Source organism: Prunus avium, chromosome 1 (assembly GCF_965620075.1).
Source record: "Prunus avium chromosome 1, drPruAviu1.hap1.1, whole genome shotgun sequence".
Lineage (NCBI taxonomy): Eukaryota > Viridiplantae > Streptophyta > Magnoliopsida > Rosales > Rosaceae > Prunus > Prunus avium.
The window spans coordinates 6,760,334-6,773,805 of record NC_142284.1 but is presented as its reverse complement, the minus strand read 5'-3'; the positions used below and the strand labels follow the sequence as shown (position 1 = coordinate 6,773,805).

The 13,472-nt window shown below is 35.4% G+C and overlaps 2 protein-coding genes across 5 annotated transcripts; both read left to right on the top strand.

The window, feature by feature from the left end:
* The first annotated feature begins 4,095 nt into the window (after positions 1-4,095).
* On the top strand, positions 4,096-10,087 carry LOC110753462 (Afadin/alpha-actinin-binding protein). 4 transcript variants are annotated; one of them, XM_021954372.2, is made up of 16 exons: positions 4,096-4,341; positions 4,424-4,452; positions 4,581-4,692; positions 4,773-4,870; positions 5,160-5,256; positions 5,340-5,429; positions 5,537-5,599; positions 5,751-5,825; positions 5,921-5,986; positions 6,062-6,139; positions 7,777-7,887; positions 7,971-8,048; positions 8,142-8,261; positions 9,233-9,276; positions 9,376-9,403; positions 9,825-10,087. In XM_021954372.2, exons 1-16 carry the CDS (start codon positions 4,309-4,311, stop codon positions 9,837-9,839), a joined length of 1,137 nt encoding a protein of 378 aa, XP_021810064.2. In that variant the 5' UTR covers positions 4,096-4,308; the 3' UTR covers positions 9,840-10,087. The 4 variants fall into 4 exon arrangements, 2 of the variants coding, with proteins under 2 accessions (XP_021810064.2, XP_021810063.2); XR_015833024.1 differs by having other exon boundaries at positions 4,097-4,341; positions 9,202-9,276; XM_021954371.2 differs by having other exon boundaries at positions 4,099-4,341; positions 9,346-9,403.
* Positions 10,088-11,258: 1,171 nt separating this feature from the next.
* LOC110753477 (uncharacterized) lies at positions 11,259-12,295 on the top strand. The gene has a single exon (XM_021954387.2). It carries the CDS (start codon positions 11,294-11,296, stop codon positions 12,098-12,100), a length of 807 nt encoding a protein of 268 aa, XP_021810079.2. The 5' UTR covers positions 11,259-11,293; the 3' UTR covers positions 12,101-12,295.
* The last annotated feature ends 1,177 nt before the right edge of the window (positions 12,296-13,472 follow it).

Sequence of the window (13,472 nt, the reverse complement as noted above, 5' to 3'; positions counted from 1 at the left end):
TTGTCACGTCATCAATTTAACAGAAAATCAAACGGTGAAATTGACAGAGTGCGTAATTTGGTCATATTTAAAAATGTTGGGTTCTCATATTGATGCAATTGAAACCTCGGGACCCATTTCAATAATGACCCTAAACTTGAAAGGAGTAAAATGTAGTTAATCCTATTTATTATCTTTAATTAGACTATTTAGGGTATTTTTCTTCCCTCCCCTTTGATAATAAGAAAGAGACATTAGGGTATTTTATCAAGTTTTTTTTCTTCGGTCAAACTACAACAAATTTATGCCCTTGTAGTCAAATAAGTCCAAAGATATATACCTCTATATGATGTATATAAATAACGTAAAAGTTTGCCTACCATACATCTAGTATATACTATTAGTTTCAAAGTACACATAATTTATACAAGATGATTATCGATACTTCCAAAAATATATATTCAACATGATGCAACTTTTTTCTTCTTCTTCTTCTTCATTAAAAATGCTTGTATGATAAACTACATTATGGTAATGACAACAATTCTCAGTCGAAAAACCCTTTTTCTTTTTTCTTTTTTTCATAAATATGCTCTCGTGGACTATCAGATCGAAGATCCAAGGTCCAAGGGTCTTATGTAGATTAAAATATTAAACAAAAAAGTCAAAAGCCAGATGTAATATAAACATAAAAACTTTATAATATAATTTATAATAACAAATAACGTGCGATTTGGCTCACATGAAAAATTGATACAGTCAAAGCCCTGAAAATCATGAATAATAATAATACGACACACTTTGAATAATAATACCATACGAAAGATGTGCTGCTTATAAAATCAGGCGTCGACCATTCCCCTTGGATTTCACCAGATTCACCTCCACCTCCTTATTCTGTATTTTTAATGATATTATGTTAACCATAGGTATGCTGTACTCAGGCTGGACATAAGAGAGAGGGAGAGGACAACTGATTCGATCTCGGGACATCTTTCAATATTGAAAAATGAAATATTATTATACCTGAAAGCTAGTAGGGTGTTTTTCTTTCTTTCTTATAATCATCAAGTTTTGAATTTTTTTACAAGAAATTTTGCAACTCAAGCGGTTAAAATTATGCGTTTGAAAATTCAAAGAAAGAGCAAGAGGAAAAAGTCAAACTATGCATACTCTACGATGCCTCAATTATTGAAGTGTACTTTATAACTGAGCGTCAAGTTTGATACAGTTTGACCTTAGAAAAGAAATGAAAACAACACATTGCATGGGAGGTGCATAATTTGTTGCGGCATGCAGCAAGTCAATGGGTCCAAATATTCAAAATTGAAAAGCGGGAGAATTTTGGAAAAGAAGAAAGAAAAACAAAAAGAAAAGAGGGAGACTAGAAAATCATGCACAGGTACAAAACATAGTTGTTAAATATAATAATATATATATATCTTTACAATATTCTTGCTTACGAACCTTCAGCCCGAGGATAGCGTTCAATGAACAAGTGCATCAGATTCATTTACTTATATTAATACCTAATTAAGCACATGATTTGTCTTATAATCATATATCTCATTCATTCAATTCATACCCATGTATCTATTTCATGTATGCATACATTGTTAAGGACATTTGTGGTTATAAGTTTACGAACATATTTATGATATTGAGACTAAATATGATACTATCAATTGTCGAATTAAATATGGTAATTGAGTAATTATCGAATTCCTTAGTCAATTAACTTCTTATAGAAAATATGGAGTAAGGTTTTCTATCAAAGTGGTGATGTTCATGAACTTATGTTTTGATATACTTCTTAATAGATTAGATACGATCAGATTATCATCTATAAACACTGGCGGATCCATTGAGGGACGAGTGCATGCACTTGCCCTCCCTCCACTCAATATGGGATCCACTCATGATATTGCCCAGCTGGTTTGTTGTTTTCTCGAAGCATGGGGGGAAAAGCCTGCAAGGTGTTCAACTAAATGCCCCAAAGAGGAGATTGAGTATGCTGTAATGGGGCAAAATGTTTGGTAAAAGTCCTCAGAGAGAACATGTAGGGACGAAGTTATGAGGGCAGCTGAGCTTAAGTCTTTTAGTGATTTGAACTTCTACATTTTTCCCCCAATGCCGAAAGTTTCTGGATCCACCACTGTGCACTCACATCAAGTTGCTCATACGTACTTCAATTAAATACATTGAGTGGAGATGTCGAGAGTAGAAGATCCAAGCAAATTTCCTATTTTTCCTATTTCATATCTTCATAATTGTTATAGTAATATTACATAGATGTGAACATGTTTTTTCTTCTAATCATTGTGGAAAGAGAAATCAAACTTATTAGAATCTTTCTCCATATAAACAAGATCTTATTGTTTGCACAGCAGGCAGTAGCACATGTGATATAATTTATTGAAATCATCTTCTTACAAGGGGGCATGACAAACACTTTTCTTCCTCTTTAGTTTCCATCACCCAACCACCACACCTTACTTGATATGTGAGAATTATTGCTGGAGAATTCTAGAACAATCACCATTTAGGATCCATGACTCTTTTGTACATATTTTTTTAATACAAGCGAAAGCGATATTGAAAAAAGGAAGAACGAAACTTAAAATTTCGAGTGTAAAGTAAATGCTCTTAATCATTTTGAACCACAGAAACCTGTATATAGTTGGAACCCACATGAGCATGGCCCACCCACGCTAACCCCACAAGCTTCAACTTTCCAAGATCTACTAAGTTTGTGGGGAAAGTAATATGCTCCTACCTACACAACATCGACACAAAAATAAAAAGTTTGGGAATTAAATATTCTACTTGTGAGGCATGAACTTAATTAGGATCTGTCACCAGCGCCACACACACTCATGCCTTTGTTTCTTTCTTCATATAATCAACGACATTCATATGCGCCACATGTGACATATGCCGCCCTCTCGTCTCCTCCTTTTGCATGTAATGTGTGTTTCTTGTGTGACCATTTCTAAGATTTACTATCAAACCAACAACCAGCTCTTTCACCTTTATAGTCACACCACCATCCTTGTCTTTTTTTAAAATTATTTATTCAAGATTCCTAATTTTTTTAGACTTATAGTGGCGGACATTTTAGCTAAAAAAGAATATACTTTCGTGGATATGTTTATTTGGTTTGGGATTTTTCCCAAGGAAATGTTCTATAGGCCAATCCTAGGCTACAAGTACTTTTTGAATGGAAGGATTCAATTGGCCCAAATGGGCTACTATACAAACAATGTAGTAGGCCCATGAAGCAAATGGGCTACTTTTGAACGTTTTTACAAAAATTGACATTTATAAAAGTACAAGGTCCATTTTTGCTATTTTGTATAAAATCCCACGCATGCCAACTATGCAGATGAGGTGATTTAAGTTGTGGACAGTATCGATGTTGCTAGCACAGGATTGCATGTATGTTTCTTTGACATTGAATAGGGATGGTAATGGCGCGTTAAGGGTATTGCATTACTGAATTCAAGGTGTGACCCACATATTTTTTTTGATTTCTTATGTGTTAATAAACATTAAAGAAGTTAATGATAAAATAATTCATTTTTTCTCATACCTATTTCTAATGGGTATATTTTTGCTCACTACTTTAACCCAAGATGTACCTTCATCACTCTTCTCAATACTTGATACGTGTCCCTTAACATAACTATAATTAACTATTTATTTTGTATTTATGCAACCATGATTATGTCAATAAACATATGTCAAATGTTGAAAAGGATAATGAAAGTACACTTTAGATTAAAATGATGAGCAAAAATGCTCTCATTTCTAACAAGCAAACAGGCCCATAAGTTAGAATTCGAACTCTTCAATTAATAATCTTTAATAAATATCACGTAATTTATGGAAAATACATTATAGCGAGGGGTCCACAGGAATCACTTTGCTCACGCCTTTTGTGGCGTCTGGCGCCATTTACTATATATCCTCTACACTCAAACGGCACCATTTCACCACCAGTCCACACTAAAAATGTACCACGTCGGTATACGAAATTGACCCAGTCATACTGTCCTAAGGCTATTGGTTCCTGCACAAAATGTAAATAGACTTGTGCGCAGGTGAACTTGAGCGTCGAAACTAACCCCCGGAGTCTAAACCAAGTCAAAAAAAATTTGAAAGCAGCGAAGTTTTTGGACACCGCTCAGATCTGTTGAGAGAGACGCCCACTTGAGAGACTGCTCCGAAACCAAAACCAAAACCAAATCTCTCTCTCTCTCTCTCTCTCTCCGTCTCTCTCCGTCTCTCTCGCTCTGTGCGAGCTTGGAGAAAGCTCTGCCTTTAACAATGCCAGCCACTGACGCAGACTTCGATCTCAGAGTACTATTCTTCTAAACCCTAACAATGCACTTCCTTTTCTCTCTCTAATTTTCTCACGTTATCTCTCTCCGTTTTGTTGCAGCCGTCTCCTCAGTCCGCCTTCGCAATCGGGTCAGTTTCCCTCCTCCATTGCTAGGGTTTTTTTTTAACATATGCGTTTGGGCATTGTGTTTATGTGAATGTATATGTGTGTGTGTATGAGTGTGTTGATGTCTAGGTTTTTTGATTTTGTGCTTCAGAGAGTACGCATTTGCCGATGTCGGGAATTTAGAGCATTGTATTAAGTATTTGAATCAGACCCTTGTTACCTTCGGATTCCCGGCTTCACTTGATCTCTTTGCAAATGATCCGGTCAGTTTGCTTTAGAAAAATTCAAATTTATTTCTTTTTGATTCATGTATTTATTTAGATTTATCTGATGCAATTGGTAGGTTTCTGTTGCTCGGACTTGCAATTGTATGTATTCGTTAATTCAGCAGAGACAACGCGATGTCGAATTTCGAGAGTCTGCTAACGAACAGAGACAGCGGTATGATTCTCTCTAGGACTTATGCGTTCTGTGTTTGGACTTGGATCTCTGAATTAGTAAATTTGGGCGGAAAGTGTATAAAGTTTTTTCCTTTCTGTTTTCGTAGGGGTTTTATATTCCATTTTGGGTTAATTTAGTGTTATGCATGTATTTGCTTGAGCACATTGTCATTAAGTTTATGTTTGTCCACTTTGTATGGACTTTTAGTTTACTAAATTTTTTTGGAATTTCAGTAGTCAGAATGATACCGGTGGTCTTTTTTCTTTAATTTTTCCTTTTCGCTATATAGGCTATTGTCAGACATATCAAGATTAGAAGCTAAAGTTGAGAGGCTTGAGGGGCAGTTACAAGCCAAAGATAGGGAGATAGCAACAATAACACGAACGGTTAGAAACTTGCAATCTTGCAAAAGTGACTTCATATTGGTTTCATATTTTTATTGATTATTTTGGAACTTATCTATGATTAGGAAGCTAAAGCTACAGCAGCTTTTAAGTCCCAAATTGACAAACTACAGCAGGAGCGCGATGAGTTTCAGAGGATGGTCATCGGCAATCAGGTTGGGACATTTGATTTTAATGCAGTTTCTTTGCTGAATTTTGGTAGCTACTATGTGAAAATGGACAAATCCTGACAAGTATCAATGATCTGCTGATGCTGCCAAAGCAAGTTAGGACTCAACAAATGCATGAGATGAAGAAAAAAGAAAAGGAGTACATAAAGTTGCAGGTACTATATTTTCTACATGTATTCATATATTGTGAGGAGAATATATTGGTTACTTTTGTTCACAGATTAGAATTTTATAACGTGACTGATTACATAAGTGGATGAGATATTAGAATTTTGGAAAGAAAGAGTCATATTATTTTAATTTCAGGAGAGGCTAAACCAAGTGTTGATGGAGAAAAAGAAGGAATCCAGATCAGGCATGGAGATAATGAATTTACTTCAGGTATTAGTTGGCTGACTTACTTAAATGACCTACAGGACTTCATATTCATCCACCTAATTTTACTTTCTTTCTCCCTTAATATTATGTGCAAACAGAAAGAAGGGCGGCAGCGTGGAACATGGAACGGAAAGAAGGCTGATAATGAATTTTATAAAAAGATTGTATGTAGCTTGATTGGCTTATTTATCTTTTTACAGCCACTTCATGTCTGATTTTTGCCTTTACATTATTCGCAGGTGGATACTTATGAGGCAAAAAATCAAGAATTGATTGCAGAGAATGCTGATTTAAAGGCATTATTGCGATCAATGCAGGTAATGTTAATCACTATAGAAGTGCTGCCATTATTGTCAACTTTGTGGGTTCATGACTCCCAATTTTCATTAGGGGTACATAGCTTTCTGTGGTAGTATCTTGAAGAGCTTTTGTTGATTGCGATGACATATTTTTCTTCCTGTTTTTCTAAGAGTAATTTGACCGGTGTATTTTATTTTGCTATTTCATTACAAAGACTTATTGAACATATGAGTTCTTGGCTTTCATTCACATCAATAACCTAAATGGATCAACTTTGTCTAATATTCCTGTTCCAGTGGGTGAGGGTTGAATCAAAAAATTTGCTAGAAACTTGATGGTTATGTTGAAGCAAACTCTTTGAGCTATCTACATCAGAATAAAGATAAAGAAAGTAATTTCCTGTACTTGAGTTTGGCAGCAGAAGTCCTACATGGGGTTAAGGGAGTTGGGATCTATTTTCATTTTGTTTGTTGTATCTGCTGTCCTAATTTACGTCGGGATGATTTTAAGTTTGTTTACTTGACACACTCTATTTTATCCCCTTTCTGCATGAGGATTAAGGATCAGTAACTCAATGCATAATCTTACTACACTCTATTGTAAGAAGTTTACTTGCTACCTTTCTTGGGAACAAGCATGAGTTCAGGATCCTTTAGTGTATGTATGTGTTCACATTTCTATGTTAATTGTGTTTGTTAATGTTTAATTTTATAAGTTGAAGGACACACGTGCATAATTGCCCTCTTTACGTCTCTTGTCTCATTTGTAATCTGTGTATATGGGAAACAATACCCTGGATATTGGGCACTATGGAATTGAAACATTATGTACCTCCATTGGGTCCCATGGATGTTGTCCCTATTTGTTTTCTTCCCGGAAAAATTAGCAGCCTTTAACTTTGCTGCCCTCTTCTTCATCTCTTCTTCATGTTCGTTCATACGTTTTTAATTCCTATTCCCCTGCTCTGTCTTTAATGCGTAATTTTTTCTTTGGCCCCTGTTTACTTTTCACTCTGTCTATCCTATTGCATGACAACAGCTTTCTAAAGAACTGTCAGTTGCTCTATTGTTGCTCACATCTTGTGACACCCATTTATGATTCCTTTCTGTCCTTTTCTTTTTGTTCTCTATATACTGATGCGTCAGTTTTCATGTTTCACTATAATGAGAAGTCCGTAATTTGTTGTATGTCATGTCCACCCTATAATTTATCCATACGAGAAAATATGTCATGCTAGGCTTTGATTTGGCACAATATCCTGTAACCCTGATAATACTAATAAATTCTCTAAGGTGCAAACTAAGTCTTTAGAACTCGTGTTTTCTTAGTTTTTGGGCATTATCCTCGTGTTGTGTAGATCTGCATTGGATGACACCATAATCTGCAGATTCTTTTGTGCTAGGAGTTCAACTTCTGCATTTTGTGTAGATTCTGATGGTGTTGCTTATGTGCATGTTAAGTGGTACTCTAGTCAGCATCTAGGAATTTCTCCCCTTGCACCTCCCCCTTATCCAACGTCTTTACTCCACCAGATTAATTTATTGTTATTTCATACTTCTTGTCGTATTTGTGGTGAGAAATTGAGAATTCTTCAGTTTTATTTTTCTTTGCATATCAATGGGTTGTAAGTTATACTGGAATAGTTTCTGTACAGGTGGATATGCGTGATTTCATAAATGCTCCAAATGGGCAATCCAAGCAGTCTCTGGCTGCCAATGAACGAGTTGAAACTGACCACACACAGTCTCCATTGGGTGGGAGGACGGTATGACATTCTCTATGAAATGTATGGGTGAAATTTTTCATTCGTTCAAATGCTATTTGTATTACCGAGTTTGCTCCTTGCAGGATGTCTTTGATCTGCCTTTTCACATGGCGAGAGATCAAATAGAAGAAAGTCTCCGAAATAAGATGGCTTCCATAAAGGTAGTTTGTTTTCCGTTTACACATGTTCCTCTTGTGAATCTTGCAAAATATGAGCTATTGATGGGTTTTGTTTTTTATGTAACAAACTTGAAGGAGCGCATGGTTCAATTGCAAGATGCACAAAAAGAAGCAGAGGTTACATCTGAAGTAACTGAGAGGGAGCTTGAGCTTGAAGCTCAACTTGTTGAGGCAAGGAGCATAATCCAAGAGCAGGTCTCGTTCTTTTACTCTTATGCATCAGAAATTAGATGTGAGGCAATCTACGTGTTAATTGGATATAGATTAAATGAACTTTCTTTGAATGAGTCTCTCAATGCTTTATACAAGACATCCCATCTTTATTAAAGACAGGACGCGTTGAGAAAACCTCAGTTCCACACAATTTTCTTCAACTTTGATCCAATTTAATGACAGGGTTGAATATTTACGGTACAGAATGGGCCTTGCCCAAAATTTTGCTACTTCAAACCTAAATCAAAGCGATAAACCAATGCGAGACTATAAACCGAAAGTCTAAGATCTAAATTATGATTCTACAACCCTAAAATAATCAACAATGTCAATGAATGAGTTTAAAGTTGAAGAAAATTGAGTGGCAGCGAGATTTTCTCAATGTGTCCTGCCTTTAAGGAAGATGGGTTTAGGGGGTATAGAGAATAACTGAACTCGTGCCAGATATTCGGCTTATTAGTTGCCAGGCTGTGAATCATGACCCCTCATTCAAACATGATTCTACCTAATCAACAATTTTGATCTGCAGTCAGACAAGGTAACATATTAGGTTGTTTGACATCTTAGGCATTGATTATTTGTTAAGTGATTGTCGTAGACCATGCTTATATGGACTTCTTCTCCATCTCCTCTTGTATCCCTCTTTATTTAAAGAAGTTTTAATTTCCTGTATATCTCTTTTTAACTTTTTTTGTTTGTAGCGTCACCAGAAAAGTGCACAAAGTTGCAACTTTCTAAGGAGTTGAATCTCCAAGTTTTTAATCATGTTACTTCAAATACTAGAATTGCCTTGAATTTTTTTATCTCTGTACCCTGTCCAATGACGTCCTTTTCTTGCCTTTCAATTTGTGCAAGTAGAGTGCACTAATCCATCTACCAGTGCAGTGATGTAATTCTGCTGTTTATTATGTTTTTGGTTCAGGAATAAATATAGAGAATTGGTTTTGTTGCAGGCATCCATAATGTCTAAACAATTGGCCAAGTCTGAGAGACCGAGGTATTCCCCTTTCTCCCTTTTAATCTCTATGTGAAGTAGACATTTATATGGTTATATGTATTCATGCAGGAATCTGAATGGCCATTTTAATTCTGGCAGGGAGTCTATCATTTCATCTCCCGCTGAGGTAAACATAAGATATTTATACAATTTTTTTTGTAATTTCTGGGTTTTAATGAAATTGAGCTCCCGGGGTAGATAACTATCTCTAAAATTTACAGTTTAAGGATAGGCTTAGATAATGCATGCCTCGAATATCAAGTCTACCATGGAAATCCTAGGAGTCTGTCTGGGTTTGAAAATGGTCATTTAGGTTCCTAGAAAAAAAAAGGTCATTTAGGTTTTTCATATTCACATATATTGCGAACATTTTTTTTGACTAATTTTACAAGTTATTCCCCATTCCCTTTGAATCTTAATGGTTTTACGTATGAATTTAAAAACCCCATAATGAGTTACTATTCAACATCCGACTGAAAAAAGAAGTGAGCTATCAAATATGAAATGCTAGCAGTATTGGTCTTATTTTCTTCTTGATTGATGTTCAGGGGGTAAGAAATTAACCAGCTTGGTCTCACCCAAAATTTTTAGCGCCAATGTCAAAGATTATTTGAAGTTAGCTGTATGCTGAGATGAATGGCAGCAAGCATGTAAGCTATTGTAGACTTATTTCTGACCAGAGCGCCCAGAACAGATATTTCAGCATGTATAACCTAGAAGACTTAATCTGTATTGCCAATGTAATTATTATCTAGCTTTCCTTATGAATATATGTTTAAACCAGTTCTAGTCCAGTTTAGTTTATCCTTTATATTTTCCTATCTTTACTTTCTGCATGTTCTTGCATAGTTCTTTCTCAACTGTTCTTATCCTTCAGACTTTATCTTCAATTTGGATCTACGGCCGTTTTTCAGCCCCAACAAGACTTGTCAGTGGATCGGATTTTGATTTGAGTTCGAAAGATTGAGATTTTCAGTCCTATAATCTAATCATGATCCGAATCCGATAACATTTTAACTTCAAAAATCAAATATGGATTGAAGCCTATAACATACTGCATTGTAACTCATGGCCATCTATATGACCCAAAACCATTTCCTCTTCATATGAACTTTTGAATTTTTATTTTAGTGGTTGCTTCTTAATACACTTTATAGCAATTAAGTTTTAACATCACCTTTATCAGTGGAGAGATTTATGGGATGACAGAAGAACATCTCTTTTGTGTAGTCTACAAGTCTAATGAGTGGAATCTAGTTTCTTAGTAAAGTTTGGTTATCCACTTCCTCTCTAATCTCAATTAATTAATGTAATTAATCATTCTATCTTTCCAAAACATCAAATATAAAATGCAAGAAAAACAAAACATGCAAAGTCAACTTCTTACGTGATTTTATGGTCGGTTCATGGAATCTAAGGTCCTCTCCATTGCTACTTTGTTTCTTCAAAACTAGAAAGACATAATCCTAGTAGAAAAAATAAAAACAAGCCAACAGAGTCTAGCCCATTGGAAATGGCTTAACTTGCAAACTCGTGGTCTCAAGTTTGAACTCCCATGACAACATTGATGACAGTGTGTGAGAAAACCATCGTGCCCCTATATCGTTTGTATAAAAACAAAAACAAAAACAAAAACAAAATAGGGGCACTTCTAACCTTCTAGATTTCCAAGATGGTGTGGCACTTTCTCATCCCAAGAACTGGTCGAACTGGTCGATTTTATTTTGGTATATATTAATGCATGAAGTGGTAAATAAGAAGCAAAGGTAGACTTGTCTTAAGGGTTTGGTAATTGCACATGCACCACAGGCCCCCCAACACAGCCAGAATTGATGCATATGTTTAACGTAAGCTTAAGAAGAAAGATAAATTTCCTTTTTCTCCATGGTTTGCTTGCCAAAATCATATTCATATGTCAATATTCAAGTCACTCGAAAGACAAGTAACAAATTAAATCACTAGTAAATGAAACTGAACCTGCTTTAGATTGTCAATCAATCATCAAAACAACAGGATCATGCACCCCCCAAGACACCATCACATGCCTTCAAAGCCGGATTCAAATCCCTCTCTCTATATATTTATACACTACTCTTCCCATAAACTCATATACTTGCGTCTAACTTTTCATCATTGCCGAATAAGTACCCAGAAAAATCAAACTCTGAAAACACACCGAAAACCGATGGATTTCGAGCTTCAAAGGAAGATGGAGATCAAAGGAGTTTCAGTACCTGGAGGGGTTGATCAAGAGCTTTTGTTCAACAGAAACCTATCAAGAAACCCCTCAGTGGGTTGCTCTTCTAGGATTTATTACTGCAGAAGCAGTGAAGGGGTTCCATTCAATTGGGAAATGCAGCCAGGGACACCAAGAAACCCCCCAAAAGAAGAAGCAATTCCACCAATAAGTCCTCCCCCAGCTGCGCTCAGCTTAGGACTGCCCAAACCCTACATGGATCAACAGCCTAACAAAAGGCCTCCAACAAGTCCACTACCCAGGCTCAAGTTTTGGAGAAAAAGTAAGAAAAACAAACAACGTAAGAACAATGTTCATGACAACGTTAATTATGTGGCTGGGGGGTCAGATAAGTTTGATAAAGTGGAGTTTTGCAGCTCTGACTCTGAGTTCATGGCATCAACTTCACCTCATAACTCGAGCCCTTCGTCTTCGTCCTCGTTTTCTTTCTCGAAAGGTCGGCTTTCGAGGCAGTGCTCGAGTTTGCAGAGCACTCAGGCAAGGGAGTCTTTCAGTAGTTCTGGTCATTTCAGCTGCAGTCCTTGGAAGTTTAGCTCTGTCCTTATTAGCATTGCAAGGCGAGTTTGATACAGTATAAGTTTGTGTCATTGAGTTTTGCATTATGCTTTGTAATATATATGTATTCAATTAATCTTTTTTAGTAAGATTCTTAATTAAATCCTGACTCACTCAGTTCTTAGCCATTAATTAGATCATAGATATCAACGGTATTGTATGGTAGTGCTGTAGTACTGTAATACATGGTATAATATGGGTGGAATAAATATACAATGAACTTGTACCTATTACTTAAGGGATGAATAATGATATGAAAAGTTAATTAAATTCTAACTTTCTCGGTTCTTAGCAATTAATTAGATCATAGATATGAACGGTTAATGAGATATATAGGGATGATGAGATATATCTTATTTTATGCTTATTCATTGAGACACAATTAATCCACACCATATTGTGCTAAAGAGGGCAAACACATGAAGATTTCTGAGATTGAGAAAAAAAAAAACCACTAGACCAATAACATTGTAAACTTCAAAATGACTTTTTTTTTTTTTTTGGGGTTATTGAGTAATTCATGATTTCCACCCTAAACTATATAGATAGTGTCAATTTACCCCTTTAGCAATTCCATTTAAAGATGTCGCCAAATAAAATCACGTATTTTGAGGGCTTTTTGGTCATCTTAGATGTAGTTGGTAGAAATATGTTGGTGAGGACAAATCCACCAATTTTATGTAGAAAATTGACTGAAGATAAATTGATACTACTATCAAATTCAATATAGTTAAGGAGAAAGCGGCTGATTACCCTTTTTTTGTTTTTGATTTGGTCAACCCTCAATCTATTTTCCCATTTACATTTCTTGAGGAAAAAAAAGGATGGGACGACCCTTTTGAAAATAAAAAATGCATTAATCATATGACTTCTCCATTTAGTCAAAACTTGATTTCTGAAAACTTTAAAATCAATTGCAACAAAGCTCTCTCTATTACCCTTTTTTGTTTTTGAAGATGGAATTAATAATATATATTATTCCTATTTGACATCCACATTCTCAATTACCTTATGGAAAAAATAGATTCTAATTCCCTGCATCATAGACTGTATGGTTAGCTAAGTCGCTATAATTATGCCAGAAATTAGGAATTAAAAGGTAGAAAAAAAGAAATTGCAGGCCTGCTAACTAAAAGGTAGAAAAATAAGGAAATTCAAACCAGGCATATTATCCCTTTATATTTCATAACATATTTTAAATTTGGAAAGAGACTACAAGTTACTGATTTAAGTTGTGATTTCTCGGGTTTAATTTCCAGAATATATGTGAAATTGGTATGACTTTTATTTACCTTCCATCTATATACTGACCTAATTCCATATATAATAAACATAAATGTGTCAACGTAACAGACTGTTAATTCTCTCAAAAGAAAGCAAAAAA

What these genes read in the sequence shown, in the direction of transcription:
- LOC110753462 (XM_021954371.2), top strand. Translation starts at nt 4,309, where the DNA reads ATGCCAGCCACTGACGCAGACTTCGATCTCAGA. An exon ending in GGAGCATAATCCAAGAGCAG is followed by an intron (nt 8,262 to 9,232) that starts GTCTCGTTCTTT and finishes GTTTTGTTGCAG; the next exon opens with GCATCCATAATGTCTAAACA. An exon ending in GCCAAGTCTGAGAGACCGAG is followed by an intron (nt 9,277 to 9,345) that starts GTATTCCCCTTT and finishes GTATTCATGCAG; the next exon opens with GAATCTGAATGGCCATTTTA.
- LOC110753477 (XM_021954387.2), top strand. Translation starts at nt 11,294, where the DNA reads ATGCACCCCCCAAGACACCATCACATGCCTTCAAAGCCGGATTCAAAT.